Source organism: Carassius gibelio, chromosome B25 (genome assembly GCF_023724105.1).
Source record: "Carassius gibelio isolate Cgi1373 ecotype wild population from Czech Republic chromosome B25, carGib1.2-hapl.c, whole genome shotgun sequence".
NCBI classification, from domain to species: Eukaryota; Metazoa; Chordata; class Actinopteri; order Cypriniformes; family Cyprinidae; genus Carassius; species Carassius gibelio.
In genome coordinates, this window is record NC_068420.1 from 4,846,634 (window position 1) to 4,864,110 (window position 17,477).

The following is a 17,477-nucleotide window of genomic DNA, read 5'->3' on the forward strand; positions in this document are numbered from 1 at the left end:
TCCTCATCTCCTCGTTTTCTCTCTCTGTGTTTTTTCCAGCCGTGAGCGTTTTGCTGTGATTGGCGGGGGAAGCCTGCAGATCGTCAACCTGACCGCAGAGGATGCTGGGATATATGCCTGCCAGACGGACAGCGGCAACATGACCAGCGAGATCCAGGCAGAGCTCACGGTGCACGGTACATTTCCCAAAACCATTCAGTTCAGCACAAACAGACTCACTAAGCAGCACTAAACCTCCCGTATGTAATTATAAGCAACACTGTTCAGGCTTTTGAGACTCACACGTGTCTAGACGGCATTTTCCTCTGCGGAGGAGGTACTTCAAAGCGTTGTTTTGTTTTTTTTTATTCATTTTTTCTGTATTATTTTCATCTCTTGGCATAGGATTTATTTTTGGGGGGAGTCGGTGGGAATTTACAGCTCCGTCTAATGTGGAGTTTTGCATGGAAACACTTTTAAAAGCCTCTTCTCTCTAGATGTGAGTTAATGCATGCACAACTCAAACTCAGCTCTAATTTTGACTAAATGTGGCCACCTGAATAACCATAATTTCCTTTTTTTGACATGAGACAGGTACGTGTGAACAGGTAAATGCACTAACAGCCTGACAGTGGTCATTCATTTAAAAAGTGCTGCAGAAAACGCAGAGGAAATTACTGCACGTCGGGGCTTTAAAAAAGTCTGTAACGCCATTATAACATAATTGTAGCATTATGTTGAATGTGACAATTTACTTATAAAGGTTTTTGGTTTTCTCTTGTTTGATGAATGAGGCCGAATGTGTGCGCACTAATGTACTTTGCTTGAATGCCCTTTTTAACATTTTAACTTTATGGCAAAGTTTTCTCAAGGTTTCAAGTGCTACATTTCTGATATTATTTTAAGTTTCGTCTCATTAAAAACTGTCAGGCTACTGAAAAATCTAGTTTCTGTAAGTTCATTGTATGATGTCATTATCCTAGATTAAAGGAATAGTTCACCCAAAATTTAAAATGCAAGGAGCTAGGAGAATACTTTTTGTGCACAAAGAAAAAAAAATAATGACTTTATTCAATAATCTGTCTCCTCCGTGTCACCCTGGTGCTATTTTGGAGAGAATGAGCATGAGCTGTTTCTGTGTCTGCTGCGCCACACGTTTTCTGTTGTTTACACTTTGATCTGAAAGAAAACATCCGTTCTGCATTGTTTACATTCAGTTTTTTGTTTAGTTTTAATTGTAAAATTACAGTTTAACCCCTGATGTAATACGGACTATTCTAACGATGTGTAGTACCCTTGCTGTCTATCTGAATTCATCAGAAATATCTTAATTTGTGCTCTGAAGATGAACGTAGGTCTTACAGGTTTGGAAAGACATGAGGGTGAGTAATTAATGACAGAGTTTTCATTTTTGGGTGAACTGTCTCTTTAACTATTTAAATAAATCACTTATCCTCCCCAAATGATCACAAACATTGCAGAACACATCTGAATTAAAAATGCATTTGTAAAAGATTGTGATTTTTTTTTCGGTCAGTGTTTTGACTGTCAGTCGGTGATGATCTCTGCCAGTAGGGAACAGTAAGATAGCGGCTCGAACACGGTTTAGAACGCAGTGAGCGATCCAGTCATTTCTATAGATCAGTGGTTTGGACTCAATGTGACGGCACCCATTCACTGCAGAGGATCCACTGATCAGCGAGTGATGCAATGCTACATTTCTCTACATTTTGCCATAAACCTGGCAAATCTAGTTTCAAAATGTGTGTAAAACTTTGTAATCCGTTTTCTGGCGAACTGATAAAAACTCACGCAGGCTGACTCGTGGAAGTTGCGTAATGCCAGTCAGTCAGATCGGAGCTTGCAGTTTTGGGGGATTTTTGTGTGCAGCATGTGGTCGTGCCGCCTGAAGCCCAGACTAACTTTGATCTGACTCTTGAAATTGAGCCATACCGTAATTGGATTTTCTAATTAGATGTATTTTTTCTTGTGAGACATGGATGCTTGCGGTGATGCAAGAGATTTCAGTGCAATATAAAATCAAGAGCAAAGTAAGATAAAGCGGACAGCGGTGGGCAGTGTGTTCATGATCTCTTCACCCTCCTGACCCGAGCTGTTATTTTCACTCCCTCCTGCTGCGTTCAGCCCATCCAGATGCATTCGGATGGCTTTTCCAGTAGCTTTTTCACCTCTCTGGCAGGTACTGACGTACGTATGGATGGGTTTGTTACAGAGCTCAGGAAGTTGAATCTCCCGTGGGGAGTCAGGAAATCTGATTTAGCGTCTGATGGGTAAAAATAACCCGCTTTGTGTCAGATGGTAGCACAAACACACCTAGCGTAGAGGCCGTTTAGGTGTGTAAAGTTGAAAAACATGTACGCAGGTGCTTATTTGAGCATTTTTATAGTTCCTGTACGTCTGTGCAACCGCGTTAACCACCTACTAAAGGAAAATTCCAGGTTAGCAATGCGTCAAACTCTATAGACAGGTAAAAGTCTTTTCTAGGTGAATAAACTTCCAGTTTTCTGCGGTAATCAACAGCATGTCACAGAAGATCTTAACTTGCACTGAGACGAACTCACTCACTTCATATTTTTAGCTCTCTTTCATGCCTGCTTGTGCTGCTTTCATTGATGTGATTAATTTATGATGTGCTTTCAATGCCAATTAGTTTTTTCCTCTTCCGAAAGAGAGATTTCTTGCATTTTATCTGTCATTATCTGTGCTTCTCCTGCAAGACTTTGGCTGACTTTGGATGTATAAATAACTCTGTGGTGTTTTTAAGAGGTTTTCTGGGAGATGAGAGCCGTGATAGAGTTATAGTGACCGTTTCTTCATACTGTGAAACACTGAGATGGGTTATTAAACGCTGGCATGTTAATCTCTTAATATCTGCATGTGAAGTGATTCATAACTCTTGTGCTGCAGATATTTTGAGAGCCGGGGTTCACATGCTGGGATTTTACACGGATTCCCTCTCAGATTAGCAGGATTGTAAAGAGCCGTGTAAAACACTGTTAATACTGGCTTGGGTCTGGCTTTAAAAGTCACTCTTAAAATGAAAGGATGTGTTCTGAAAATCTGTTATCGTATTATTACTCTCACATCCACTTGCTTCAGTAGTCTTGTATATATTTAAGTACGTTTACTTTTTGACGTTACTTTTGTACGTTACGTTTAGATTTTTTTTATATATATTTTATTGTCTCCCAATTAAATGCAAAAAACATTCTATCATTTCCAAATTGATTTAAGGTGTTTTTATCACCACAAATATATATATATATATATATATATATATATATATATATATATATATATATATATATATATATATATACATATATATATATATATATATATATATATATATATACACTTAAAAATAAAGTTATATATATGTACATATACATAAATTATATCTTCTTTTATTATTATTATAATATTTTATATTAGTTCTGTTATGAGTAGAAAATGTTTTTGTCTCTGATGCTCACCAAGGCTGCATTTACTTGACTAAAAATACAATAAAAACAGTAAAATTGTGAAAAATTATTCTAATTTAAAATAACTGTTGCCTATTGGAATATATTGCAAACTGTAATTTATTCCTGTGATGTAAAGCTGAATTTTCAGCATCATTACTCAGTCTTCAGTGTCACATGAACCTTTCAGAAATCATTCTAAAATGATGGATTTGCTGATCAAGAAACATTTATTATTATTACTATCACTGCTGCTTCATATTTTTGTGGAAACTGGTGTTTTTTGTATTTGTGTTTAACATATGTCTAAGTATATTATATTCCAATCTCAGAGTTATGGAAATCAGATCAAAAAGCGTTGTGAATATTTCAGTGTATACTTCAGTTCTGTGTAGTGCTTGTGTCAATCCTGCACACTTCAGAGTTAAATACGGAGAATGAAGTCATGTGACAATGTGGCCACAAACTCAATTCCTTCAGGCGCACAGCTCTCCAGAGTTTAGCTCCATCTCACATCTGCTGGGAAGTCTCTAGTGATCCTGAAGAGCTTGATTAGCTGGATCAGGTTTGTTTGATTAGGCTTGGAGCTAAACTGTGCAGAGCTGTGGCCCTCCAGGAATCAGTTTGAGACCATTGATGTAGCATATTATGTTATTGGCATACTTTTTTCACATAGGCCTATAACTTGTTTTTAAAAGCATTAGATGGTTTTCAGTATGTGCTTCGCAGTAAACAAGTATTCCATTGAGAGCACAGCCGGTGTGAACCCAGTCCTGCAGGAGTCTGAGGGTCAGAAGATCGAACTCAGGTTCATCCAAACAACAAAACTCTTGTCTGAAAACAGCATTATTCACCAAGGCTGATGCAGGAGAGAAACAACTGTGTGTTTTTGCGCTTTAGAGAATTGAGATCACACCACAAACAGTGAGTGCCAGAGATCGTTAGCGGAGCAGAGTTCAAGGAAACGAATCTTCCTCTGTTTCTCCCCCTCAAACTGACAGCAGATGGAGTGCTGTTGATTTTCTGTCTCTTGTTGATATTAGAAGGTAAAGCTGGGCGTGAAAAATACAGAATCAATCATCCTTGACGCACTTTTGGCAGCCGCTGATAAGAAAACTACCTCTGGATCTGAAACTCTTTTTATATTTAGCAACTCTGTATTCTTGCTCTGTTCTTCCCGACTGAACGTGCTTCATTACCTGCACGACTTATAAACATCAGGAGAGGATGCCAACTAGCTTGTTCCCTGATGAATGCGGTTTCCAAAGAAACTGTGATTTAGAGGAAACTCAGTTTTACTGCCGCTGCCAGTCCCACCATAGCCACGTCTGTCACACGAATCCCTGTGATGGGATGTTGCTCTTTTATTTTGTAATGCACCCTGTGACCTCTTCTCTAGTTCATACCTGCATTCATTCATTCTCTTCTTCTAGTTCCCCCGCGGTTCTTGACGAGACCCTCCAACACTTATGCCCAGGAGTCCATGGACATCATCTTTGAGTGTGACGTCACCGGCTCGCCGCCGCCCACCGTCAAATGGATGAAGGATGGAGACACGGTCATTCCCAGCGATTATTTCAGGATAGTGGTACGTTAGACACTCTTGATGATGCACATTTATGCATGTTTATATACAGTAAACCATTTTTACCATTCATTCCTCTTTTTAAATGTCTTTGTTTATTTTATTTACTGGTGAATCTTTTATTTCTTTTTTAAACAAAGGGGTCAGTGAAATAAAGTGCTTAAAATCTGGATGATAGTTTTTGTTCCTTTTTTTTATTTTTTTTATTTTATTTTTTTTTACAGCTGTGTAATCGTTACCAACCATTTCTAATCCTTTATTTTATTGTATTTTCTTTTTTTCTTTTTTGCAACCTTTTTTTCTTTTTTCCACCCTGTTATCAACCATTGTTTTAAAACCTGATGTGTTGTAATATTTTATCTTTTATTTTGTCTTTTATATTTTAAATTTTTCAATACGTTTTTTTCAGTCCTTGTTTAAAATCCGGATTATTGGCTATTTTTTCTATTTTATTTGTGTTTTATACCTTCCCATTTTTCAGTCTTGTTACTGACACTTTTACCTGTACGAATACAGTTTAAAGTAATGATTTTTATTTATTTTATTTTTAATTTTTTGCAATTGTCAGTCCTGTTACCAACGCTTTTAACTGTATGTTTTAAATCCTGATTTTAATTAAATGATGTTTTTCAGTCCTGTTACTTCCGTTTTTTTACTGGTTGAATACAGTTTTAAGTAATGATTTGGTTGATTGATGTTTTTCAGTCCTGTTACTTACACTTTTTACTGGTTGAATACAGTTTTAAGTAATTATTTGGTTGATTGATGTTTTTCAGTCCTGTTACTTACACTTTTTACTGGTTGAATACAGTTTTAAGTAATTATTTGTTTGATTGATGTTTTTCAGTCCTGTTACTTACACTTTTTACTGGTTGAATACAGTTTTAAGTAGGTTTTTTGTGCAATATTTTCAGTCCTTTTATAAACATACAACTGTGTGAAATTAACTGTAATAAATCAATGAAATCATTTTTAAGTAATGATTTTATTGATAGATTGATTGATGCTTTTCAGTTCTGTTACTGATGCATTTAACTATATGAATACAGTTTTAAGTAATGATTTAATTTTTTTTGCCATTTTTCAGTCCTGTTATTGACATATATAACTGTATGAAATCAATGAAATAGTTTTTAAGTAATGATTTAATTAAATTGGTTGATGTTTTTCAGTCCTGTTAATTACATTTTTAAATATATGGATAAAGTTTTAAAACCCATGACATCTAAAATCTTTTAAATCCCGTAATTCTTTATCCAGGAAAATTGTCATATTTAGCCGTCTTGTTTTTTCACAATAATAAGAGCGTTAGTGTTGTTAATTCTTACGCAATGCTCTGTTTTGTTGTTTGTGTCCCCACAGAAGCAGCATGACCTGCAGGTTTTGGGTTTAGTAAAATCAGATGAAGGTTTTTATCAATGTTTAGCGGAGAATGACGCCGGGAACGTCCAGGCAAGCGCTCAGCTGATCATACTGGATTTAGGTAAACTCCCTCTCCATATATTTGCATTTCTGTGTGTGTTTATGCAAAAATACTCGTCTTAAATGAAGAAACTTCATTTAACGTGTGCAGGATAGCTCAGTTCGGCTCCAGAGCCAAATCCCTCAGATCTCGAGTGTTTATTCTAGTTCGGTGATGGGCTAAAGACTTGCCAAGACTCACCGATTGATCTTTTGACAGGAATTAAACACAGCTATCATTATCACAGGATGGGTCGTGGCAGTCCGTCAGTGATGTTTTCTGGGGATGAGTCCAAACGCTTTGTGGCTTTAATGTTATTATGATTGTTTTTCAGCGTGTCATAAGCGTGAGATCCACATATTCACATTTTCTGCTGCTAACTCGTTGTGAGGCTGTTGTGGGAGGTTGTGTTACTACAGTATGCATCCTGTTAAGACATTCTAGACGTTTTTTACAGCACAGTTTAGTCTATTTTTGTTTTTCTGTAGCTCGTCTCTCTCTCTCAGGTTTCACACGCATGCATTCGTACTCACGTTTCCTCACACTGATTGAAGGCTTGAACACATGTTCTCACACGTCAGGCAGAGGCGCAAATGACGCTGCATTGATTGGATGGCTGGTGTGAGATCTGTTTCGCACCTGGCGCGGGTGCGAGTCTCCAGCGAATGCTGAATGTTTAATTAACCGTGCTGCTTTATTAGAAAAGTGTGCATGCTTTTCATTTTCACGTGCGCTGCGTTGCATTAGCACCTCTCGACGGAGACCCGAATTACGTGTGCAGAACTCTGGATGTCATTTAATAATCTGGTTTCCTCCAGCAGATGCATTAAGGAGGTTTTGTCTGCAAACAGTGACTTGAACTCTCCTGCTGAACGGGACTTGCGTTAATTACTGATCGGATTCCAGTGCAGATAAAGTGGATGTAAGCCCTCATGGGAAGTTTCCAGAACTGATTTTGACCTATTTCACATGTCAGCATGCACAGGAACCTTTTTTTTTTTTATGATGGTGCAAAAAAAACTTAAAATGGAAGAGCAAAGGATTTGTGTTAGGTGTGTGCCTCAGAGAGTGTTTGGTTGTGCTAAATCTGTATTTTTTTATTTAATTGATCCATCAGCAGTACATGAAAAATGAATGGACTAGTTTTGAAATAAATATCATCCAATGGAGCAAGTTTGGGGTGGGGTTATCTGTTTTGCCAACCAATGACAGACCTTGTAATTTTTCCTCTTTTAATTACAACGTTGTAAAGACATTTTCTTAATAGGTTTGAATGTGGTTATTAAACATTATTATATTTTTCTAAAAAATATAATATATATATTATTATATATATAAAATATATTATATAAAAATATAATATATATATATTATATAATATATATATTATTATTTGTTAAAGTATGAATAATCTGTTAACCCTTCATTTAAAATGAACTAATATTTATTATATTATTTATTATAATTTAATATTAATATTCTTTAATTTTTAATAAATATTTCAACAACAATAATTTGAATAATGTTTTACATTTCTTTTATTAATTTAAATTTAGTGTAGTATCGTTCATTTTATTTATAATTTTTTCATTTATGTTTCTTTTTCAAGTTCCCGACAGGGAGAAAGAAGAGGAAATAAAATTATGATCAGTAAAAAGAGACCCTTAATTTTAAATTCAGTATCTTAATATCTAATGTAATTTACTATTAATATTATTTTATTGAATTACTATTTCAGCTAATATTTAACTAATAATATTGCTAAAAAATTATTTTATTTTAATGTGCTATTTCTAATTTCATTTATTAATAGCTTTAGTCGTAGTACTTCCCAACAGTAGTCCTTTTCTTTAGAGAGATTGTGTTGTTTTCCCTCAGCACCACTTTATAATGGCAGGGAGGAGGAGAAGAGGAAAAGAAATCCTGATAATGAAAAGAATCGGTCAGCAAGGACGATCTGTTGCGTTGGAGTTTAGTGTAGAGTTTAGCACTTGTTGACAGCTGATTTCAGTGATTGAAGCGTCACTCTCAATTACTAATTATGTTTCTGTTGTAGTTTGTGTTGGAAAAGTCTCTTTGCTCTTCGTTTAATCTCTTTGTTGTTTAGTAGTAAAGATGGAGTTGGTCCAGTGAACCGTTGTGGCCTCTCGTCTTGGTTTCTGATGTGCTTGAGTGTCTCTCGCTGCATGACATCTTTATTTCCTCTGCACATTTGCTCTCAACCTCTCCAATTACACAAGAGCTTTGTTTTGATTCATGAAATAATCCACTTCAGGACACTTGGAAATCAGTCGTGGCCCTTCTGTTGATTCTCCTGCTGTGTATGCACACGACCCTTCACAAGTCATTTGCATTAGAGGTTTCTTCGTTAGGCTCTCAGAGAAGAAACATAAAGGGTTAATTCATCTCAAAATTAAATCATTCTGACTCTTGTTGTTATTGTTTGTATATTTGTTTGTTGTAAACATGTAAACTAAAATAAAATACAATTATAATACAAAAATATCATAAATATAACATTTTTATTATTGTCAATATGATTATTGTTTATAATAGCAAGCTTTAAATAAAATAAAATAAAATAATTCTAAATTAATAATGATTTTTTATTGTACATTTTATTATTAATATGTTAAATATTAAAACATTCATTGAAATTTACCAAACAAGATGTATATCTCATGATGTTTGAGTTTATGATGGCAGAATTTAATCTGTGATAAATTGCATGTATTTCAGAGGAACGGACACCTGTCACACACTGAGTGTTAGATGGAGTGTGAATGCTGCTTTCACGAGCTTCCATGCTACAACACTTTTTTCCCCCTCAGGCTTTCATTCCTCCATTACAGTACACACCGAGCACAGTGCCAGCACATGATCGCTCTCGTTCCAGCTGTAATTATGACTCTGACTGTAATGAGATCTGCTAGCATGCTGCGGATTACATTCTGTTAAACATGTTAATGTCATGCATTACGCTGAGCTTGATGGTAGGGGTGGGCGTTTTGACAGAAATCCTCTCAATATCACAAGATATAGTCAGTTTTGCTGAAAATCAAGGGAAAAAACAATTAAAACCATGTGGTAATGCATTTTATTTAAATAAATCAAGTAAATAAAACACTTTGCAAATGGAAGGTACTTAATTTCTTTGATAATTGTTTTTACATATGAACCATGAAATCATATTTGCATTGTTTGCATCTTTTCCCTTTCCTTTTCTGTGATAAACCCATCATATATATATATGTTAGGGCTTGGTAAAAAAATATCGCTAACTATATATTAACCGATTCTCATTTTTACGGAGCGATATTGTTTCTTAAATCCCAAGAATCTAAGGTCTAGCCTGTTTTCAGGTAATGAACGGAACTTTGAAGGGCACTTCCCATACAACATATCACAATTAGCATCATGCTTTAGTACTTTTAATATGAATCTAAAGCTGCGTTTCCACCGCAGGAACTTTACCCAGGAACTAGGGACTTTGGGCTGGTACTCGGTGTGTTTCCACCGCAGGAACCAGGAACTAAATAAAGTTCCGGGTAAAAAGATGCCCCTCAGAAAGTCCCTGGTGTCGAGGTGGTACTTTTTCAAAAGTTCCGGAACTTTCGGGGGCGGGACTTGGGCGCTAAACATCCTGATTGGTTGAGTTTAACCACCATTTATTCGGATCATTTTCAAAATATTACTGTTATTGTGTCATGAAATGTAATTTTAAAAGTATTTCAGCCTATTTCATTTTATTGTAAATATACAGAGAGGAAGATTGCAGTAGCCAAGACGAGCTGACTGAAGTTAATCGAGTACGCTGCTGTTTGCAAAATTACCAGATTTGCATAATCGCGGACATCACACTCCTGAGTCGAATGAGCAAAGTCTGTACTACCGAGGATGCACGTCCAAAATCAGCGTACTTTGTATTGAGAAACGCGTGCAGACCTACGTCACCAGACATTTGCCTAATCTTCCCGGTACTTTACACCGCGGTGGAAACACAGAAAGCAACAGGTCTGGGGGGAAAAATTGTTCCTGGGGACAAAAGTTCCTGATACAATTGTTCTGGGTAATTTTGGTGGGAATGCGGCAAAAGTCTCAGATTTCGAAATGTATTGTAATATTCAAACAATAAATGTTTAATGTTAAGTGGCAGAATACTGTAACGCCTCAGTTCAACAGACGCAATAAATGTGATAATCCCCTCCACATTAATACCAGTTTCAGCACACAATAAACATAACTAAACATCCGAAGTTAAGTTAGAAGAAAGACAACTTTACAATCTGTATCCTGTCGCATGTAATTGCTCAATCACTGTCAGCCGTGCAAAGACGTCAATATAACGGCTTGTAAACCGTGTCAAGTACACATTTACCTCAGAAAAAACATATGTGGTGACCATAAACTCATTAGTCAGGTAGAAAAATAAACTGAAGATAGGGGCATGCACCAATAAACATATTCATAATAAAATGTATTTTTCTTCCATGTTTATTATAAAACGGATAGTTCTGGTCCTTGATTCTGATTGGCTGAGCCACGTTCGAAGCTGTTGTAAATTACTCTACAAACATACACCTTAGTTTACTCTGTTGCAACCACAATTGATTCTGAGGAACTACAGTACATTGTTCGGTGGAAGAATACTGTTTTTATTAATATCATTACATTTTATTTAGTCTGTTTTATTTTGTGAAACCATATGGTGATATGGAATAACCTTTTTGTAAAAGCAATAAGCCCTGTGAAGCCGTGGTTTACAGTGAATTTATAACAGCTAAGGGGGTTTTAGCTGTTATATATTCACTGTAAACCACAGCTTCTTGGCCTAATAATAGGCCTAATAAAAACAAGAATGTATATATATATATATATATACACACACACATTATTATTATTATTATTATTATTATTAAGTCCATTTCAATATCCAACTGTACCTGTCACAAAAAAGAAAAATATCATTCATTTGTTAAAATTATAAGTAATTGAACAACTACTTTCTGATTCATTCTTAATAACAAATTTAATTAATTGTAATAATTTTTTATACATTTTTAATCAAAATGAATATTGTCAAAAATGAGAGAGAAAAAAAACTCTAATTAATAATTTCATAATTTCATGAAATTGCTCATTAATAGTATTATTATTCATTTACGTTTCTTTTTACAAAATGAATTCATTATTCTATGTGCCCCTATTTTGAAAGGCTCTCCTTCACACAGTAAAAGCAATGTAGCAATAAACTCTTTATACCTAACTACCAACATACCATCCTACATGATGGGAACGAAGAAATATTCAGGCCCTGAAGCTTGTCACCATGTACCATTTAATGTCTTTCCCATCTAGATCTGTTGTGTGTGATTATGAGTGTGTTTACCGAGGTGAAGCCCTCCATTTGACAAACCCCTTGATTGGAATGTGATTTCTGCAGCATTGGCCCTCTGGAGGTCTGCGGCTTCACTGCTGCTGCTGCTGATGTTTTGCTCGATTGATGAGCAATCAGTTGTTATTGGATTGGGTGAATGGCTATTGATGAGCTGGCCAGGGTCCCTGTCAGTCACTCGGCTGGATGGAGAGAGAGAATGTGATCAAGAGAGAAAAATATATATTTTAAATCCCTGCTGTGTGATTGTACAATCAGAAACATCCTTGTTTCTGCACACCCGCTCCATACAGGAAGCTCTCTGTGGGATTATGGGGCTTTTGGGCTTTGACAGGAAGTGGCACACGCGCTTCGCCTGCCGGTCGTCCGCTTTCTCTCCACCCAGCTAATGGCAACGATCATAATGACCTCATGACTTAAACATGAGTCCAGAAATAACAGGACAGATATAAATAAAGGTGTGAAGCATTTAGGCGGGCCATCTTTTTCCTGCTGCGCTGTACCATTCTCAATCTTCCTGTGGGTTTTAGGTTAAGCAAACAGGTGTGTTTGAAATGCACACGGCATCTCTGTTTCAGCAGGCAGCAAGAGTTTATACAAGTCTTCAAGAACCAGGGAAGTCTTAGAACAAGACACAAGCAAGCTGATTTATCTACCCCTTTGTCTTTCATAAAAGACTGTGTGTTTTGGGGTGTTCTGGGTAGTTGATGGGGTGTTCTTGGTGTTCTGCATGGTTGATCGGGTATCCTGGTTGTTCAGGTTGGTTGATAGGGTGTTCTGAGTAGTTGGGTATTTGGGGTATTCTGGGTAGTTGATAGGGTGTTGTGGGAGTATTTAGTGTTTGTTAAAGCATTCTGGGTGGTTAAAAGGGTGTTCTGGGAGTTCTGGGGGGACGATTGCATGTTTGGTGTGGTTGAGAGAGTGTTCTGTGGGGTTGATGGGATATTCTGGTTGTTCTGTGGGGTTGACAGGGTGTTCTGGGTAGTTGATAGGGTGTTCTGGGTATTTTGGGTGGTTGACTGTGTTCTGGGAGTTCTTGGTGGTTGATAGGGTGTTTTAGGGAAGATTTTAGGGTGTTCTGGGTAGTTGATAGGGTGTTCAAGGTGGTTGATAGGGTGTTCTGGGTATTTTGGGTGGTTGACGGTGTTCTGGGAGTTCTTGGTGGTTGATAGGGTGTTTTAGGGAAGATTTTAGGGTGTTATGGGTAGTTGATAGGGTGTTCAAGGTGGTTGATAGGGTGTTCTGGGTAGTTGATAGGGTGTTCTGGGTATTTTGGGTGGTTGACTATGTTCTGGGAGTTCTTGGTGGTTGATAGGGTGTTTTAGGGAAGATTTTAGGGTGTTCTGGGTAGTTGATAGGGTGTTCAAGGTGGTTGATAGGGTGTTATGGGTAGTTGATAGGGTGTTCAAGGTGGTTGATAGGGTGTTCTGGGTAGTTGATAGGGTGTTCTGGGTATTTTGGGTGGTTGACTATGTTCTGGGAGTTCTTGGTGGTTGATAGGGTGTTTTAGGGAAGATTTTAGGGTGTTCTGGGTAGTTGATAGGGTGTTCAAGGTGGTTGATAGGGTGTTCTGGGTAGTTGATAGGGTGTTCAAGGTGGTTGATAGGGTGTTCAAGGTGGTTGATAGGGTGTTCTGGGTATTTTGGGTGGTTGACGGTGTTCTGGGAGTTCTTGGTGGTTGATAGGGTGTTTTAGGGAAGTTGTTAGGGTGTTCTGGGTAGTTGAGGGGGATTCCTGGTTGTTCTTTATTATTGACTCGGGTGAAGTTTGAGCATCATCTGTGCATCTGTATAACAGTGACCAGTAGCAAACAATGAAGTGCGCTCTGTTGGACAAACTAAGTATTTACACCATTCAGAAGCATTTAATCTGCGTTATATGTTCTTTAAAAAAAATTCATATCGGTGGCAAATATACAGGCTCATATCAGCCCGATAATATCGGTTAAACGATATATCGGTCAGGTTCTAATGTTCTACCGTTTATAGGGTGTTCTGGGTAGTTGATCTGGTGTTCCATATAGATTTTAAGGTGTTTTAAATGGTTCTTAGATGGTTTCTTACTTTCTTATGTGTTTATCCTCAAGTTTAGAGGTACAAGTATGAACAGTTACAATAGTGGCGCTTGACTTAGTAAACAGCACTAATTAATTGTCTCAATAACTTGGTTTGGTTGTAGAAGCGGTTCAGGCAGAAGTCGGACTGCACTAAGAAAGCATTCTGCTGAAATTATCCTGAGCTTTCATCTCAATAAGCAGACGTATTAGGAGCGCTGAAGATGTGAGACGAGTATATCAGGTTGTAACCTTTGTAGTGCCAGCCTCTTTGTGCACGATGCTATTTGATCTTCAGAGGAAACACTTTAATGCCATTTTCATATCAACATGACACGTCATTCCTTCAGCTATCACATCATCCTCCTCTTTTATCTTCCTCACGTCTCATTTATTACCCCTTTTCCCCCTTGTAAGATTTTCAGGGATGAAGTACTTGAGTCCTAATGCGGTTTATTTTGGGGTTTAGATTTTAAAGGAGTCCTATTATGCTTTTTCACTTTTTTAATTTTAGTCAGTGTGTAGTGTGTGTGTGTTTTGGCATAAAAAAGATCTACAAAATTACAAATCTCAAAGTCCACTCCAAAAGGGAGATATTGTTTTTTTGTTTTTGTTTTTTAATCCCTTTACCAAACCTTTTTGTTTGTTTACATTTTGATGATTAAAGCTCACGGTTCATCAAAGTAAAAAATCCAGTAATTAGATTTTGACAGCACTCCTATATATCAAAATCAATCATAATGCTCCTTCATTGTGATCATTATTGTAACGATATGCAAATCTCCATATTCATCGGGAAGAAGGAGGCGGGAACCGGCGCACAATCAAAACTCATTTTAATATTCAAAAGTAAATACAAAACGGCGCACCAGCCCCTCACGGACGACTGGTGCGCATAAATAAAAAGCAAACATAAAATAATGTCCCAGGCCTGGTCCTCTCTCGTCCTTCACGGTCGTCACTCCAGTTTTATATCCTTCCATCTCCTACGTGGGACTCAAGACCGGCGGTGGGGCGCAGGTGTAGCTCATCTCCAATCACTACACCTGGCCTCACTCCTCGTTCCCACGCCTCTCGGCCCCGCCCCACTCGCCACATACCCCCATCGCCCCTCGCAGGCCGGGGGGTACCCTCGAGACTGCACTCTACTCCCCCCCCCCCCCTTCCCTCCGGGGGGGACCGCTCACGGGGACCTGCAGGAACCTGGGGGTAGGACAGACGAGGCGAGAGAAAAGGAGATGGAAGGAGGAGCGACAAGGACGAGAGAGGGGAGAAAAAAAAAAAAATCCGGTTCCCAGACGCACTGCTGCTCGGCCCTCCACCAGCTGGGTGATCTCCTCCGCGGTGCCTGGCGGTGGCACTGGACGGCCCTCGGCGGACGGCGCGACACTCCTCCGCCGCCCGATGGACGGCGACGGCTCCTCCGGTTTTGGGCAGCCGGCAGGAGTCCCCCGTTCCCTGCCCCTCCGGATTCCTTCGCGGAGGCGGCAGGCTCCGGCCCCCTGGCGAACGGCGCCGACTCCTCCGCTCCCTCACGGACGGCAGCCGCCCCTCCATATCGTGGGCGGCCAGCAGCGAGCTCGCCCGTCCCCGGCAACTCGCTCCAGCCCACCGCCTCGAGCGTCCCTGGCGGCACATACCTCGCCAGCTCGAGGGCACCGCGGATTCACCACAGTGGCGAGGGATCTTCAGCAGCGCGTCCCTCCTTCTCCCGGGTTTCGGCACCACTGTAACGATATGCAAATCTCCATATTCATCGGGAAGAAGGAGGCGGGAACCGGCGCACAATCAAAACTCATTTTAATATTCAAAAGTAAATACAAAACGGCGCACCAGCCCTTCACTCCTCGTTCCCACGCCTCTCGGCCCCGCCCCACTCGCCACAATTATGTTAAAAAAAATGTTAAACTAATTTGACAGATTCAGTTCTTTTAATTAAATATTATGAATCTGTTTTGGTTTCTTTTAAGCCATTTTAGAGCAGAGGCATAAACATCAAGATCAAGTATCATCAAGCTGATGGGAATTTAGAGCTGTAAAGCACTGCAAACTGAAAGAGAGGTACAGAACTTCAAACCCTAAAGTTTCCCAGTATCCATTTTTGATCCTACGCTGATTGAATCCACACCCTGGGGTCTGCTTCAGATTTCTATTTCTGTTTTATTTCATAGTGGTTTTTTTGTGTGCATATCTAATAATAATAATATCCCAAGGTCCCTTCTGTGCTTGATGTAATTTCCTGACTTAAGATCTTGCCTTTGAAGGGCAGTGTGATCATTTCCCCCCCAACTGTGAAGCCCTGACAGAGAAGAGAGGAGATTTGAGGTTAGCATTTTCATTGGGATGTTAAATAAATCAAGATATTAATGCAGCAGCATACAGCGATAACGTTGCAGTTATTTCTTGGAGTCCCATGATGCCATTGTTTTCATCGTCAGAGGTCATTCATGACGTTTTATTTTTACCCATCAGGTGTCTTATCTTAGGTGGGTGTTGTTTTTCTGTCTGTACTCATGCTGAGTCAGGATATGAGCAGGAAGCTCTGTTCAGGGGGCTGCAGTGCCCAGTTTGGCACATTGCCGTCTCCAGCTGGTCTCTGATGCCCATAAGTGTGCCAGACATGCCAGGCTAGCAGACACCTCGCCCACTCGCACCCGCGGCGTCACACAGCGATGAGGGGTGTCTCTCACACCTGAGGGTGATGCCCGGACATAAGCTGTGATAGCACTACTATTCTGTTCTTAGTTTTTGTTTGTCTTATTCTATACTGTCCTGTTATAATCTATTTTCTATTGTAATCTTTCTTATCTATTTTATTCTATTCTGTGCTATTCTGTTTTTCTCTTCTTATCTGTTCTGTTCTTTTCTGTTATAATGTAATCTATTATCTTTTGTTTTATTCTATTCTGTTATTCTGTTAGAGCGTTAGCTCAACCAAAAATACAAATTATTCACCCCTGGTCATTCAGTCAGAGTTATATTAAATATTGTCTTTGATCTTTCAAGCGGTTTAATGCCACTCAGCAGATGTTGCATGCATCAGTTCAAAAGAAGTTTAATAAAAATTCTTCGAATTAGAGACCGTTGTTTTGTTTTTGATCTCTTCGCTGCGCTTCCTCGTTCCTCACTTCGGAGCGGTGCAGAGATCGCAAGCTAGAATTAAGTGATTTTACGTTTTGAATATGGACGTTTTTCTTTAAAAAAAGGCATCGGTTTACTAGAGGAGGCCTTTGTTCACCCCCCGGAGCCGTGTGAGACACTTTTTATTATGGATGGGCACTTTTTATTAAACTTCTTTTGGACTGACACATGCAACACCTGCTGAGTGGCATTAAACAGCTTGAAAGATCACTGATTTTTTTTTTATATATATATAACTCTGACTGGATTCGTCTGAAAGAAGAAAGTCATATACACCTAGGAGTAAAACACAGCCTAATTTTCATTTTTGGGTGAACTAATCAAATGAAACCTCATGAAAATAGCCATAAAAGCTAAAATGTTGTCAAAAAGAAGGA

At 38.6% G+C, this 17,477-nt stretch overlaps 1 protein-coding gene across 12 annotated transcripts in view; it reads left to right on the top strand.

Annotated features, from left to right (window-relative positions):
* LOC128014104 (neogenin) overlaps window positions 1-17,477 on the top strand; it is a 124,502-nt gene that overhangs the window by 74,532 nt on the left and 32,493 nt on the right. For all 12 annotated transcript variants that reach the window (XM_052597368.1, XM_052597367.1, XM_052597363.1 and 9 more), the window contains 3 exons: window positions 40-176; window positions 4,898-5,052; window positions 6,412-6,532. In XM_052597368.1, the coding sequence (XP_052453328.1) occupies window positions 40-176; window positions 4,898-5,052; window positions 6,412-6,532 (413 nt within the window). The remainder of the gene's footprint in view (window positions 1-39; window positions 177-4,897; window positions 5,053-6,411; window positions 6,533-17,477) is intronic.